Source organism: Macaca fascicularis, chromosome 12 (assembly GCF_037993035.2).
Source record: "Macaca fascicularis isolate 582-1 chromosome 12, T2T-MFA8v1.1".
NCBI lineage: Eukaryota > Metazoa > Chordata > Mammalia > Primates > Cercopithecidae > Macaca > Macaca fascicularis.
This window is the reverse complement of record NC_088386.1, coordinates 98841670-98859159: the sequence shown is the minus strand read 5'-3', so window position 1 is coordinate 98859159 and position 17490 is coordinate 98841670. Positions and strand designations below refer to the sequence as shown.

Below are 17490 nucleotides of genomic sequence, written 5' to 3'. Positions count from 1 at the left end.
TGCAGTGGCTTGCTCCTGCAATCCCATCTTCTTGGGTGGATCATTTGAGGCCAGGATTTCAAGACCAGCCTGGGCAACATAGCAAGATCCCTGTCTCTTTTACAAAAAAAGTTAAAAAAAAGAGAAAAAAAGGCATTGAACAGAATGATATTACTCAAGGACGTGCTGTATTTCCTTTTGCTTAAAATAGCAGTTTTCAAGAACCTATTGATGACTTTAAGAGGGGGCTTACTATATTTATTTTGTTATTCAGATCAGATTACACAATAATCAGTAAGAGCAAGGCTAAGTATCAATAAATCATGGTAATGGGCATAGGCTATAGAGTTAGGCCTAAATTTCAGTTCTCCCACTGCCTTTTTTAATTTTTTTTTTTTTTTTGAGACGGAGTCTCGCTCTATTGCCAGGGTAGAGTGCAGTGTCACAATCTCGGCTCGCTGCAACCTCCGCCTCTAGGGTTCAAGCAATTCTCCGGCCTCAGCCTCCCAAGAAGCTGGGACTACAGGCGCGTGCCACCACACCCAGTTAATTTTTGTATTTTTAGTAGAGATGAGGTTTCACCATGTTGGCCAGGATGGTCTCGATCTCCTGACCTTGTGATCCGCCCTCCTTGGCCTCCCAAAGTGCTGGGATTATAGTCATGAGCCACTGCGCGTGGCTCTGCCACTGCCTCTTAAGCCAATTATTTAACCACTCTGAGACTCCAGTTTCTCATGTGTAGAATTCGGATAAATATACCAACTTTATAGTGCTATTGTAAGACTAAATGAGATCATACATGTAAAAAGCCTAGCACAGTACCTGGCACACACATAATGAGTAATTATATAATTACTTATATAATTATTTCCTGAGGATCAAAAAACTTAGACCAGAGTACTACAAATAAAATTTCATTAGACAAGGAATTATCCAAATTCTCTTGTTGTAATAAAATTTAACTGCATTTCAAAATGTTTGAAATACGTGTCTTGGCCTAGGTTTTAAAATCTTTGGTTCTACAAAGGTTTTTTCTTTAAAAGTATTTATTAACTAATTCATTTTATACATCATTTAGAAATAGTCCAATTTGCCAAATCCAAATATAGAATGTCTCAAATGAGTAATCAGAATTATAATAAACCATACTACACCGTTGCTTGCCAAGCATTTGTTAGAAAACGATCAGTTTATAAATAAGATCTTAATAAAATAATAAACTATATTCCTTATCTACCCTGACAGCATATATTTTGGAAAATATCTCCAGTGTTCACTGTATTATTTAAAGCAACAAACAAAACTGAAAAATGTAAAAGAACAATGCTCTTCTATTGTACCTTAGCTGCTTCCTTACTGCATACACTTGTTCTATTCCCTGTGATACTAATTCTTGAATCTTATGGGCTACTTGAGGATGTAAACGTGAGGGTAATGCACAATTCTCATCTCTAACTGCAGTTTCCTCTTCTTCAACAGAAGACACAGGAAATGGAGAAGGTGACAAAGTGAGGCAGGGAGTCTCTAATTCATGATACTGATGAGCTTGCTGTGTAGGTAACTGTACATACCACCTGGTAAGAGAAAGTATTTAAAATTACTAAAATTTAAACATTGAAATTATTTAATATTATTAGACCAAAGTAGGAATCATAATTACTTAGGTTAATACTCATAAAGAGAAGAATTAATCCTTTAAGAAAAAATTACATATGGTTATTTCCTATCAAATAAAATTTAAAATGATCTCTTTAACTTCTAAGATCTATTTTATATCCAATTAAATTTAAATATTTGTAAATATTTACAGACTTTCACTGTGGTCCTACAGTTGAGGGAGATAGAGGAATTTTAAGTATATATGAAAATGGCATTTTAAATTTCATATTAATTATATTATTTTGGGTTCATGGGAAAATTCATATTAAGTACATTTTACCTCAAAATAAAGAGAAGACATTGTAAATCATCATCTTTTGAACTGTGTATTTTCCCATTCATCAAACATTTGCCTGAAATTACACTTCTCTGTTACACCTACCATCCTTCCAATCAAAGATAGAACCTGTCAAGATTGAACTTTATGGTTGATTCTTCCCTCACAGGAGCTCAACATACTGCCTCTATAGCACTCCCAGCTCCTGCTGGCCAAGTGAGCAAGAGAATTAACTAAAGGTGAATGCAGATCTCTTGGAGAGCCATGCAGGAAAAAAAAAAAAAAAAAAGACGGTAGGAAAATGAACTAATCTGGTAGGATACCGCTTTAATTGATATTTCTGTATAAAATTCTTACAATGACTGATAACTGCCTACTTAAAAATTATATGCAATGTTCTTCAAACTGCAGGATCTAATTGTTTTAGTGATATTTTTGACTTTCATTGAAGGATCTAATTATTGACTCAATTTATTTTTCACATACCTAAAAGTTTTTTTAAAGATCACACAAAAACGATATTCCATACACTTAAATCCATTATACAGTAACAAATTATTCACCCGGACTGACACATAAAGGAAAGTAAAAAAGAATGCTAATATTTCTCATTTAAAACCTAAAGCATAAAAGGTGTAAAATGGAATTTTATTTAGGGCTTAGAATTCATTTCTGGCTGCCATAAGTAATCAAAGATTAGTTTAAAAAAAATGACAGGCAGCTGCAGTTTCTGCTCATAGTAAGTATCTAAAACAAAGTACTAATATATAATAAAGTATATTAAATATGTCTGCCATTCTGAGAAAAAACTTTTACATAGTATATGGTATACAGAGTATATGCTATATGGTATGGTATAATTCTTTGGTCTGAATTATCTACAACTGGGGGTGAGAAACTCAATGGCTTACACAGTGGCAAATCAATTTAATATCTAGGGAACTATTGATACCTCTACCTTGTAAAACTGTTACTTAATGAAATAATTGGAAAACTATAATTTCCCTTACAAAATAATTATTGGAAATTGAGCTAATTAATTTATAAAATAAAAGAACTATAAAAATGTCATACCTAAGAACACCACCAGCATCTACCAAGTTCTTCTTTAGCATGTTAAAAGCTTTCTCCTGCTCCATTCTGATAATTTTCTTGTCAATTTTGGGGTCTGTAGGAACTCTATATTCAGGAAACTTCTGTACCTTTTTAATGTAAATCCTTGATACAAGATAAAGAAGAATTTGTTTCATTATATTATAATCTCAAGAAAATCTATTTTATCAACCAGAAGTGTACTTTAAGCATTTAAGCTTAGAGAAAATTCTATTTATCTGTAAAGTATTCAGAGGCTTATATAAAATATATGCCATATTCCCAGTTGTATTAATACTTAGCAAATTAAAAGTAAACATGATTTGAGGAAAAATATCTAAGTATTTACAGACTTTACCATTTTTTCCCCCTAGATTTGCCTTCTGTTCATTCTCCTGGAAGGCAGAATCTCATGCCTGGATTACATTTATTTATTTATTTATTTATTTTTGAGATGGAGTTTTGCTCTTGTTGCCCAGGCTGGAGTGCAATGGCATGATCTCAGCTCATCGCAACCTCTGCCTCCTGGATTCAAGCAATTCTCCTGCCTCAGCCTCCCTAGTAGCTGGGATTACAGGCGTATGCCACCACTGCCGGCTAATTTTGTAGTTTTAGTAGAGACGGGGTTTTTCTATGTTGGTCAGGCTGGTCTTGACCTCCCGACCTCAGGTGATCCGCCTACCTCAGCCTCCTGAAGTGCTGGGATTACAGGCGTGAGCTGCCATGCCTGGCCCTAGATTACTTTAATAGCCTCCTTCCAGGCCTGTGCCTCCAATCTTTCATTACTTAAATCCACTTGATAATTCAATGTCACAGGTGATTCTCTTGCCTTAGCCTCCCCAGTAGCTGGGATTACTAGGCATGTGTCACTATGCCCGGCTAATTTTTTTTGTATTTTTAATAGAGACAGGGTTTCACCATGTTGGTCAGGCTGGTCACAAACTCCTCACCTCAAGTGATCCACCCGCCTCAGCCTCCCAGAGTGCTGGGATTATAGGCATGAGCCACCGCACCCGGCCTCTGTAGCTTTAGTTATATGGTTCTCTTAACTTACAATATCACCCCTCTAACTCTCTACCCACCCAAATTCAATTTAAACCTCAACATCCAGTTTAAATTGTACTTTCTTTCCTGCCATGAATTTGTATGGATATATTCCTTCTTTAAATACCTCAATAGGTAGTTAAATCATGTATTTCACACTATATTCTATACTACCATGTTGTCTACTAGTTTTTGTTTCCTGATCCATTCCCTGGGATTAAGTAAAATTTTATTCCTCTTTTGGTTTCCCTCCTTCCCATGGCAACCAATGTAGTTTCTGGGCACAGAGTAGATAGTCAAAAAGTACTTGTAGAACGAAGGAAAATAAAATTATTTCTTCACATGTAGAGGTTTTTCCCCAAGTAATACTTAAAGTTTTTATATTGCTTATATTTAAGAAGCAGTTGATAAAAGTTTCAAGTCAAGGCTAAATGGAAAAAAAAAAAAGCAACTGAAAGTTTGTTTCACAGTCAGGTTTAAATATTCCCTAAAGTTAATATTATAGGATTAAATATGAAAAGCCTTGTAAATGGGCTTTAAAAACTTCTTGAGAATGCTAAGGTATTTATTTTATCTTATTTTATTTTTTTTGAGATGGAGTCTTGCTCTGTTGCCCAGGCTGGAGTGCAGTGGCACAGTCTCAAGCTCACAGCAACCTCCGTTTCCTGGATTCAACCAATTCTCCTGCCTCAGCCTCCCGAGTAGCTGGGATTACAGGGGCCCACCTAATTTTTTATATTTTTAGTAGAGACGGGGTTTCACCAGTTGGCCAGGTTTGTCTCAAACTCCTAACCTCGTGATCCACCCGCCTTGGCCTCCTAAAGTGCTCGGATTACAGGTGTGAGCCATCGTGCTCGGCCAAGAATGCTGAGGTATTAATAACATGAGATGTGATACTAAAAGCGTTTCAAAGATCAACTAAGTCCAACCACTACATATTATCTTTTAAATTTTTTATTTTACCGAATAGTTTAAAACACCTTTAATATATTTAAAAAGTCTTAAAATACTTTCAATGTCTAAAAAACTTACATTCATAAAGGACATTGTGAAATCTTTCATTGGTTCACATTTTTCATTCTTACCCAGAGCAATGACTACTCTGTAGTCCTAATCTATCTAGAACTTACTACGTTGGTAAATTGATAAAATCGCTCTAAAAAGTAACTTTGCAATATTTGTCAACATTTTTAAAAGATACAGCCTTTGCCCTAGCAATTTCATTTCTAGGAATTTTTCCTACTGAAACACTTGTAGGAGTGCACAAATATGTACAATGTTAATAATTGTAGCTTTGTATAATACTAATAAGGAATACCTTTCACAGCTTACATGAATTAAATAATTCATCCATAAATGGAATGGCTATTAAAAATAGTACTTTTATGTACATATATGTAATATATATGTAAGTACATATATATGGAGTCAGCTTTGAGATACACTGAGAATGAAAAAAAGGAAAGTTTATGTCATTACATTAACACTAGTATGTAGCATATCTCTGCAGTAGATAACCACAATAGGCATTCAGATTGAGAATAAATCTATGTGAATTCATATCAAGAAAAAAGGTACACTACTATCTAAGTTTAAGGAAAGAAAATATTAGTGAGCTTTACTGAGATTTTCAACAACATTTATAGGGGTAGAGAAGGAGATCTCTGTTTCTGCCTTTATATGCATCCATATACACAGAATATCTTTGGAAGATGACTCAAAACTAGTAAGAGTTGTTGCTTTAAAGACAGAACAAATGTGCGTAAGAGAAAACTTAGAATTCACTGTATACTTTTCAGTACTGTATAAACCTAATAAAATATGTGTATTAGCTATTCAAAAATAAGTTCTTAATAAAAAACAAATAAAAGAAAATAAAGCTTACCGAGCTGGACAAGTGGCTTTGTAGAGCTGACAAGACCTGCTTTCCTGCTCACTGACTTTTTTTAACTGGAAACCTTTTCTTCTTGGCCCATACTGACACTCCATTACCACAGCTCTACTCCCTGTGGGCCAAAACCAACTATTGATATTAATTCAAGTGTCCATCTATTCTAGACACTAGATTAAAAGTAACTTGGTGGTGGCAATGTCAAAATCTTTCAAGTATACAGCTTTAAGGAAAGAAAACATTAATAAGTCTAAGATATACAAACATATAAATTTAAAAGTTTATTTTAAAATTTACCAAAGGTACCATAATTATGGTAAGAAAATTAGTGAATATCACATTTACTGAATGTCTACTGGCATACAATTTTTTTTTTTTTTTGAGACGGACTCTCACTCTGTCACCCAGGCTGGAGTGCAGTGGTGTGATCTTGGCTCACTGCAACCTCCACCTCCTGGGTTCAAGCAATTCTCCTGCCTCAGCCTCCTGAGTAGCTGGGACTATAGGTGTGTGCCACCACGCCAGACTAATTTTTGTATTTTTAGTAGAGACAGAGTTTTGCCATGTTGTCCAGGCTGGTTTTGAACCCCTAACCTCAAGGGATCGACCTGCCTTTGAACTCCTAACCTTAAGTGATCCGCCTGCCTTGGCCTCCCAAAGGGCTGCGATTAGAGGCATGAGCCACTGTGCCCCACCTGACATATGGCTTTTATACCACTTTATAAATAGTGAGCAAATGTTACATTTGGTTAATAAATATTAGTATTTATATTTTTATTTCCTTTTATAATTATTTTCTTATTTTTATTTGGGATGTTAATACAGCAGCCAGCCCTAAGATGGCCCCCCAGTAATCCATTCCTTCTAGTATTCATGCCCTTGAGTAACCCCCTTCCCTTGAACATGGGCTAGACTTATTAACTTATGTTTAATAAATATGGCAAAAGTGATAGGAAGTTATTTTTGATATTAGGTTATAAAAAGACTGTAACTTCCATTTGGCTACTCTCTCTTACTCTTGCTTGAATTGCTCTCTCTGGATGTAATCAGCTGCCATGTGGTAAGGGAGCTCTGTGGAAAGGCCCACATGGCAAGGAGTAAGGCCTGCTGACAGCCACAAGAGTGAATCTGAAAGAAGACGCTCCCTCAGTCAAGTCATGAGATGACTGCAGCTGAACCACTTTGCTGAGTCACTCTTGGATTCCTGACTCACAGAAACTGTGAGATAATTAACATTTGTTGTTTTCAGCCACTAAGTTTGGTATAATTTGTTACACAGCAATAGATAATACAAATAAGTAGATGTGAAAATTATATAACTTGATTTTAAGCTGAGTATCTTACACTACTGTAGGATACAGCAAACTTTTAAAATATAAAATAAAAACACCAGTTACTAACAAAAATGTTGATAAAACTGACACTAAAATATAAAAACTTCTGTTTAGAAGATACCATAAGTAAATATAAAAGTAATAGTGTGAGAAATAGCATTTTATAACATATATAACATAGTAATTCTCCATGTAGAATTACTATGTAAACTACAAACAATCATAAATAATTAATAAACAACCACTCAGAAAAATGGGCAAAGGCTATGAATAGCCAAGTCAGAAAGAAAAAAAAGGTAGTAAATGAACAAAGAAAAAGATGTTCAACTTTACAGGTAAACAGGGAAATGCAAATTAAAACAACAGTAAAATACTATCTCATACTCCTTGGATTGGCAAAAATAAAAACATTTGACAATACTCTAAAACAACTGAATCCACCGATCAATCTGAACACCACAAACAGAGACACACACAGATGGCAATAAGTACACAGCACGGGAGGAGGTATTCTTGCAAAAATCAAATCTGCATTTAATCAAGGCTCTAGACCTGTTTACAGAAAACAGAAGAGATAAAGAACAAAAACTACATCACACAGATGGAATAAGCAAAACCCAGAATATGGCAAATATTACAGAACAAACTACCTAGAAGAGGAGAGAAATCTTCAAATTAAAAGAAGTTTAAGAGATTTATTAACTAAATGCAGTCTGTAGATGCTGTTTGGATTTGAATTTCAACAACCTTTAAGGGGGGGAAAAACCTGTGAGATAAGTGGGAAAATGTAAACACTGAACATTTTATAACATTAAAAAGTTACTATGAATTTTCTTAAGTGTGATAATGGGATTGATATATATATATGTGTGTGTATATATATACACACATATATGTATAGACATATGTAAGGAGTCCTTATCTTTTAGAGTCATATGCTTTACTATACACCATATACTTTAGTAATTACAGAAGGAATGATATATCTGAAATGTGCTACAAAACCATCTAGGGAATGAGGAATTGTAAGGGGTATGACACAAGATTGACCATAAACTGACAGTCGTTGAAGCTGGAAGACAGACACCTGGAGTCATGGGGTTTCTTATATTATTATCTCTTTGATTCACGTGTAAAAATTTCCATAATTTAAAGGTTTTTTAAGGCTGGGCAGTGGCTCACGCCTGTAATACCAGCACTTTGGGAGGCTGAGGTGGGCAGATTGCTTGAGTTTAGGAGTTTGAGACCAGCCTAGGCAACATGGCAAAACCTCATCTCCACAAAAAAAATGCAAGAATTAGCTGAGCATAGTGGCATATGCCTGTAGTCCCAGCTACTCAGGAGGCTGAGGCAGGAGGATCTCTTGAGCCAAGGAGATTGAGATTGCAGTGAGCTGAGATCACACCACTGTACTCCAGCCTGGATGACAGAGTGAGACCCTGTCTCAAAAAAAAAAAAAAAAAAAAGATTTTTAAACACCTGGCAAAGCTAAGTCATGAAGTAAATATGGAGAAATGAAATTTTCACACAACTGCTGACAGGAGTGAAAATTGGCACAAGTTGTCAAACCCTTATGTACAAATCTGAAATCCAAAAAGCTCAGAAAACAGTTTTCTCAGGACTCACTTGGCTGCAAAACGAGGCCTGAGCTGTGTGAGGTTATTTATAGTCTTTATTTGTTTCTCTTGGTATGACTATCTAATAAAGAATTAGTGTTTGATTATGTGATATTGGCTATAGCAGGGGTCTCTAACCTCCAGACTATGGACCACTATCAGTCTGTAGCCTGTTAGGAACCAGGCCGCACAGCAGGAGGTGAGCAGTGGGCAAGCCAGCAACGCTTCACCTGTATATACAGCCACTCCCCATCACTTGCATTACCTCCTGAGCCCTGCCTCCTGTCAGATCAGTGGCAGCATTAGATTCTCATAGAAGCACAAACCCTGTTAGGAACTGCACATGCAAGGGATCTAGGTTGCAGGCTCCCTATGAGAATCTAATGCCTGATGATCTGTCACTGTCTTCCATCACCTCCAGCTGGGACCTGCTAGTTGCAGGAAGACAAGCTCAGGGGTCCCACTGACTCTACATTCTGGTGAGTTGTGTAATTGTTTCATTACATATTACAATGTAGTAATAGAAATAAAGTGCACAATAAATGTAATGTGCTTGAGTCATCCCGAAACCATCCCCCATCCCCCATCCCGGTCCGTGGAAAAACCGTCTTCCACAAAACCAGTCCCTGGTGCCAAAAAGATTGGGGACTGCTGGTCTATAGAATACCTGCTAGGAGTATTCCATAATGTTACCACATTACATTAAAAAAATTCAGAATTCTGAAATATATGTGGTCCAAAAAATTTCAAAAGGATTCTGGATCTGTACAATCACTTTTGAGAGCAATTTTAAGATAATCTTGTAAAGATGAAATGGGCATAATTCACAACCATAATTCACAATTGTAATTCTAGAAAAACTAATTACAGCTTTTTCATTAGAGTATATATAGTGTGGAGGTTTCACTACAGCATTCTTCGTAATAATGAAAAGTTGGAAACAACCTAAATGATGATCAATAGAAAATTACTGGTTTGGTCATATGCTGGAATATTATACAATGATTAAATTGGATTAACTAGGATTTATAAATATCAATACCAATAGATGTAAAAAAAAAAGGGTGAGTGAAAAAATTTGCAAAACAATATCTATACTTTACTATTTACACATTTAAAAAAAATCCAAAACAATAAAATATATTATTGTAGATACAATATGTAAGGTAAAGTATAAAAATATAGACTAGAATGATACACATGAAATTCATGTAGTAGTTACCTATGGAGGGTTAAGGAGATTAGATCTAGGATGGGAAAAAGGAAGGCTACAGGATTTCAAGTTCATTTTATTATTTGTTAGTTTTTTGTTTGTTTGTTTGTTTGTTTTTTTAAGACAGGGTCTTACTTTGCCACACAGGCTGGAGTGCAGTGGCATGATCATGGTTCACTGCAGCCTCGACCTCCAAGGGTCAAGTGATCCTTCTACCTCAGCTTCCCAAATAGCTGGGACTATAGGCCCATGCCACCACGTCCAGGTAATTTATTATTTTTTTGTAAAGTTGAGGTCTCTCTGTTTTGCCCAGGGATTCTCTCAAACTCGTGGGCTCAAGCAATCCTCTTGCTTTGGCCTCCCAAAGTGCTGGGACTATAGGCATGAGCCACCACATTTAAAATAAATAAATAAATAAATATATAAATAAACAAATAACCCAGCTCATTTATTTTTAATGTTGCATTTCTTTTATAGACTACTGATGAAACTCAGGCAGAAGTGGTTACATTTATCTCATCTTCTCTTAAGTATTTCTCATTAACCTCAGAGGTCCAGGATGAAACTGCAACTCTTTCAGCTAAATTACTGCCCTCATAGTCCTAAAATAAATTGCTTAGTTTTAGATTCTTTGGGGCTTTAACTAGTCTAAGAGATTTGCTTGAAACTACTCCCTTAGTAAACAACTAACCCAGTCTCTGAGAATACTGTATATAACATACCTAATGCTTGAGAACTTTAGTATCAGAATTCTATAACTCCAGATTGTATACAAATTCTATACAGTAGCTCCAGAGTTACAAGCTACATAAAATACACACAAATTTCCCCCACAAAACAAATTAAGAGAGAAGGCTAAAATATTTAATCTGAAGGGAAAAAACATAGCTGATGTATATATTTAAAGTAAAATTGCTCTTTTAATATTTTATTAAACAGGTTAACTGAAACTTCGATATTTTATTTTTCAGTATAATATATGAAAGACGTCTTACTCATTCTGATATATTAAAATGCAATCTTATAAGGTAATTGATTATATTTACTATAAGTTTTTTCAATTTAATATGCATTTCAATTAGCATTCAATTGTCAGCTACCATAATAAAATTGTATCACCTTAGGAAAATCACATTTTCACAATGGACTACGGCTGCTGCTGAACCTTTTAAAATAAGTCTTTAAAAAAGTACCTGCATTAACAAATGGGATTCCATCATACGGAACATACTGGGATTTCCACATCAAGCGTGTAGCAGGCTTGGCTGGGCTTGGAGACTGACGGGTCCCCCAAACACTCTGTGTTTGCTGCTTGTGAAATGTTAGGACACTTTCTAATTCAGTCTCACTTACACAGTAGCCACGGTATGAATCTCCAATTTTCTGTATGTGGTAGAAATTAAACAAAATTACTAGCAAATACACTTCATTGCATAATAAATATAATGAGATGGTTGTCCAAAATGGAAGACTCATCGCCTTGCACAAGAGAATGTCACTTGTGCCCTCAGATTAATGGTCTATTACAAACAGTGGGTCTGATTTGAGTTCAACCAGAATCATCAAATGGGTATTTTGCAGGTGTTTGTTAGGGAATATAATGCCAAACTCATTTGCCATACTATCTTTATCAACGTCTTGTTTGAGACAAAGAATATTTAGAAAAGATAACTTGCAAGAACATATAATGTATATCCATTCTTTCAGATATTTAAAACTCTATCCTGGATCAATCCAGATCAGCATAAAACCAGCCACAAAGTACTCATTCCCTGTGGGGCCTCCTTTACTGAAACTGATTTTTTTTGGTGGAGTGGGGTGGGGAGGAGAAAGGAAAGGGGAGGGAGGGAAGGAGGGAAAGAGGGAAGGAGGGCAGGCGGGAATGCCTGAGATTAATTTTGATAGGATGCCATGCATCTATTAGAAATCCAATGAAAATTGTGAGTGATTGATAAAAGGCTGTAGAAGAATTTGCTCATTATATCAACATTCATTTTATGAAGATCCCTCTCTGAGGCCGGGCACGGTGGCTCACGCCTGTAATCCCAGCACTTTGGGAGGCGAAGGCGGGCAGATCACCTGAGGTCAAGAGTTCGAAGCCATCCTGGCCAATATGGTGAAACCCCATCAGTACGAAAAATACAAAAATTAGCTGGGCGTGGTGGCGCTTGCCTGTAATTCCAGCTACCTGGGAGGCTGAGGCATGAGAATCCCTTGAACCTGGGAGATGGAGGTTGCAGTGAGTTGAGATTGTGCCACTGCACTCCAGCCTGGGCAATAGAGTAAGACTCTATTTTTTTAAAAAAGAAGATCCGGCCGGGCGCAGTGGCTCACGCCTGTAATCCCAACACTTTGGGAGGCTGAGGCAGGTGGATCACGAGGTCAGGAGATTGAGACCATCCTGGCTAACACGGTGAAACCCCGTCTCTACTAAAAATAAAAAAATTAGCTGGACGTGGTGGCGGGCGCCTGTAGTCCCAGCTACTCGGGAGGCTGAGGTAGGAAAATGGCTTGAACCCAGGAGGTGGAGGTTGCAGTGAGCGGAGTCCGCGCCACTGCACTCCAGCCTGGGCAACAGAGCAAGATTCCGTCTCAAATAAAAGAAAATAAAATAAAATAATAAAAAAAGAAGATCCTCCTCTGAGAGAAATTTCTGTTTGGTCTTAGTACCAAAAATAGTTAATGGTTTGCTTTTATCTTATGGAAATTAGCATAATTTTTAAATCTGAAAGACACAGAATTTAGTAACTAAGTTTCCCCTTTTGAAAAGCATATATCGGCTGGGCGCGGTGGCTCAAGCCTGTAATCCAGCACTTTGGGAGGCCGAGGTGGGTGGATCACGAGGTCAGGAGATCGAGACCATCCTGGCTAACACAGTGAAACCCCGTCTCTACTAAAAATGCAAAAAACTAGCCGGGCGTGGTGGCGGGCGCCTGTAGTCCCAGCTACTCGGAGGCTGAGGCGGGAGAATGGCGTGAACCCGGGAGGTGGAGCTTGCAGTGAGCCGAGATCAGGCCACTGCACTCCAGCCTGGGCCACACAGCGAGACTCCGTCTCAAAAAAAAAAAAAAAAAGCATATATCTTGATTATAGACAAGTATATGTATACACACAAACACACACAGTTGGTTAAGACATGTATTTTCTTACTTCCATTTTATGTTCCCATCCTTGTCTGTCTTTACTGTCTAGTTTCCACTTTTAATTTCTACCTTGCTAATATATTTTATGTATTTTTTGTAAGCGCTCTTAAATTTTTTCTAAAACAAGGAAAAGTATAAATAAATAATGTAAATAAATTTATATTATCTATATATAACCATTTGAGTATCCCTGTATTAGAGGAGAAACTTTTTCTTTTCTTTTTTTGTTTTTGCTTTTGTTTTTGAGATGGAGTTTCACTCTTGTTGCCCAGGTTGGAGTGCAATGGTGCTATCTCAGCTCACTACAACCTCCATCTCCTGGGTTCAGATGATTCTCTTGCCTCAGCCTTCCAAGTAGCTGGGATTACAGGCGTGCACCACCATGCCTATTTTTAGTAGAGACGAGGTTTCGCCATGTTGACCAGGCTGGTCTCGAACTCCTGATCTCAGGTGATCTGCCTGCCTTGGCCTCCCAAAGTGATGGGATTATAGGCATGAGCCACTGCACCCAGGTGAGGAGAAACTTTTTTTTCTATATCAACAGAAAAAATACGTTAACTGTGATCTCTTACAATGAAATGTAGAGACCTAGAATTAACTCCACGTATGTTTCCCCCTTAGAGGAAACAAGAACAGAGATGTGGGCAGAGAGGAAGAATACATTTAACAAATAGAAAGGTATCAAAATACTGTTGTGGCTGTACTTTTGGTTATAATAGTTAAGAGATAATCTGATGCCAAACAATACATTATCTGCAATTTCCTCTAAAATAATCAAAATGCTTATGTTTATAATTTTTCTGCTAACCTAGACAACTCTTTATCAAAACTCACCACAAATAAATGAATATAAATTTTAGTTATAATACTATAATTTATTTATAAATAAAATTAGAATATATGTCAATAAAGAAAAATCAGTATAATATAATCAGAATTATATATACTTATAAATAGGCTTACGGATACAATTTTAATACAGTATTGAAATTTGTCCAGTTAATACACTTTAGTCAAATCTGAAAAAAATGCCTACAGTAAAACATCATTAAATGAGAAATTCAAAAAATAAAAGACTACTAAACAATATTTTGAACCAAAATGCAGAAAATATTTCCTCAGCCATTAACACAATTTTTTTTTTTTTTTTTTTTTGAGACGGAGTCTCCCTCTGTCACCAGGCTGGAGTGCAGTGGTATCATCTCAGCTCACTGCAACCTCTGCCTCCTGGGTTCAAGCAATTCTCCTGCCTCAGCCTCCCGAGTAGCTGGGACTACAGGCGCGTGCCACCATGCCAGACTAATTTTTGTATTTTCAGTAGAGACAGGGTTTCACCATGTTGGCCAGGATGGTCTCAATCTCCTGACCTTGTGATCCACCCGCCTCAACCCCCTAAAGGGCTGGGATTACAGACATGAGCCACCGTACCTGGCCAACTCAAAATTTTTTTTATCACTGATGTAGCTTGGGAGAGGAAAAAGAATCCCTCACTGGGAAAGAAGTGGTTCATCTTGGACAACCATACTCAAGTCTGTTGGACAGTAGTATTCAATTTCTTACAAGATACACTATGATTTTAGGTAAGCCACACAATGCACTATAGTTGTAACACAAGGTGATTTGGTTGCATGATTGTATTAACAAATGCTCTAATATCCATAGCATTCCATGAGGCTTATAATAATGATTTTTAAAACCCTCATCAAACAATCACAACAGTAACCTTAGGAAACCACTGAAAAACTATGACTAACAAAAGGTAGGGGGAGAAAAACCTAAACACACACACACACACACACACACACACACACACACACACGTATGTATATACATACATGCACTCTACTTAGAAAAGCAACAACGATAATGTTCTAACAAATGTAATACATATAGCACAAGGTGTTTCATAAGAAATTTTCTCAAAACATTAAAATACAAAGAATATTTTCCTTTCCCACATTTTAAGATTTGTTTAAAACAATGAAGCATTCTGATAGTTAAATATTCATTACCATCTATGGTTTGTATATAGAGTAGGCATGGTCCCTTTCCTCAAAAAGTGTGAATGTTACGTAACAGTGAACAATCCAAGCTAGTAAATACTTTTATTTTTAAATTGTTTTTTTTTTGAGATGGAGTCTCACTCTGTCACGGAGGCTGGAATGCAGTGGTGTGATGTTGGCTCACTGCAACCTCTGTCTCCTAAATTCAAGTGATTCTCCTGCCCACCACCACGCCTGGCCAATTTTTGTATTTTTAGCAGAGATGGGGTTTTGTCACATTGGCCAGGTTGCTCTCGAACTCCTGACTTCAAGTGATCTGCCTGCCTTGGCTTCCCAAAGTGCTAGAATTACAGAAGTGAGCCACGGCGCCCGGCCTAAGCTAGTAAATAATTAAGAATGACAATTAATACTAAAGAATTTAAAGAGAGAAATAGGTAAAGGCTAAAATAATCATTAGATAATTTATACAAAAGATATGTAGGACTTGCATTGGGATTTGAAGAATAGTTAGAAATGGTAAGTAGAAGAAAAAAGTAACATATAGGAAAAGGAAATACAAATGGGTAAAGGGAGAGCTAAAAAAAAATTCTGGAGTATCTGTCGAAAGTAGGAAGACTAGGCTAACAAGAATGAAGATGAGTTTGAGAAAAGTAGGAAATAAAGTAGGACAAGGTAGGATGATACCAGATTATGAAAGGCCTTTGAAACTAGCTATAGTGGCTAAATAATGTGGAAAAAATAACACAACTTAATTGGGCACTGAGAAAAGACAATTAAAACAATCTTCAAATACAAGTAGCCTTAGAAAAATATACATTAGGGACCAGAAATGGGAGAGTCAAAGATGTTAGGGGGCAGGCTATTCCTGTAATCAAGCACAAGAGGACAAAGGCCTATTGAAAAATGGGCCAAAAAGAAAAAGATACTTTAAAGGAAAAACTAAAAGAATCTGGTGACTACTTCAGGGTGCAGTGGCTCACACCTGTAATCCCAGCACTTTGGGAGGCTGAGGCAGGAGGATCACCTGAGGTCGGGAGTTCGAGACCAGCCTGGCAAACATAGCAAAACTCCGTCTCTACTAAAAATACAAAAATTAGCTGAGCATGGTGGCACATGCAAATAGTCCCAGCTACTCAAGAGGCTGAGGCAGGAGAATTGCTTGAACCTGGGAGGCGGAGGTTGCAGTGACCTGAGACAGCGCCACTGCACTCCAGCCTACATGACAGAGTGAGACTCTGTCTCAAAAAAAAAAAAAAAAGAATCTGGTGACTACCAAATGTGGGAAAGGAAGAAATTAGTACAAAACTTTATGCCTGGGTATCTAAGGAAATGGTATTTGTCATTACACAGACATGGAATTTTGGAAGTGGAGCCAGTTGTGGCATGGTAGATGATTTCAGTATGGGATATGGTGAATTTGAGGTGAAATTAAAATAAACCTTCAAGCAAGTAGCCAGATATCTGGGACAAGAGGAAGGCAGAATTCAAAATCTGGCCTGGTACAGTGGTTCACACCTGTAATCCCAGCACTTTGGGAGGCCGAGGTGGGTGGATCACCCCAGGAGTTTGAGACTAGTCTGGCCAACATAGTGAAATCCCATCTCTGCTAAAAATACAAAAAATTAGCCAGGTGTGGTGACACATGCTTGTAGTCCCAGCTACTTGGGAGGCCGAGGCACAAAAATCGCTTGAACCCAGGAGGCAGAAGTTGCAGTGAGCTCAGATTGCACCACTATACTACAGCCTGGGGGACAGAGTGAGACTCCGTCTCAATAAATAAATAAATATAAAACCTGGTGATATGGACTTGGAAATCATTTTTATAGATATGAGTTGAAAGTCAACAAAGTAGGTAAGTGCTCCAAAAGACAAAATACAGAGAGAAAAAAGACAAAGTCAGAAAGTGAGCCTTAAAGAATTTTCTACTGATAATATGAAAAAAAAATAAGTGCAAGCAAAGAAAGAAAAGAAATGGTTGAAAAGTTAATAGTAGAGAAACATGATAGTGAAGTTTCATGGACTATGAGGAAAGAGAGTTGCAAGAGAAGAAATAATAGTGAAATGTAAACAGATTTATATAACCTCTGCTTTAACAAAGCTTAGAATCTCTAATAATTCAACAATACATGAAATCAGATTTAACAAAAACACAAACAAAATATTGTAAATATAGCCTATATTAGTTGTACTCAAAAGTGGCATTTGGGGATGACCTGTGGTTATAAGCAGGTAAGTAATT

The 17490-nt window shown here is 36.8% G+C and overlaps 1 protein-coding gene across 22 annotated transcripts in view; it reads right to left on the bottom strand.

The window, feature by feature from the left end:
• Positions 1–17490, bottom strand: part of CARF (calcium responsive transcription factor) — an 87670-nt gene that overhangs the window by 14300 nt on the left and 55880 nt on the right. For 18 of the 22 annotated variants that reach the window (XR_010580038.2, XR_012421382.1, XR_012421383.1 and 15 more), the window contains 4 exons: positions 11299–11488; positions 5937–6057; positions 2990–3133; positions 1320–1553 (listed from right to left, as the gene is read on the bottom strand). Coding sequence is in view for 15 of the 22 variants with exons in the window: in XM_074009773.1 (XP_073865874.1) it covers positions 1320–1553; positions 2990–3133; positions 5937–6057; positions 11299–11488 (689 nt within the window). In the remaining 7 variants the exon portion in view is untranslated. Of the gene's footprint in view, positions 1–1319; positions 1554–2989; positions 3134–5936; positions 6075–11298; positions 11489–17490 lie in introns of all 22 variants that reach the window. The other 4 variants (XM_074009782.1, XM_074009783.1, XM_074009781.1 and 1 more) reach the window with 2 other exon arrangements.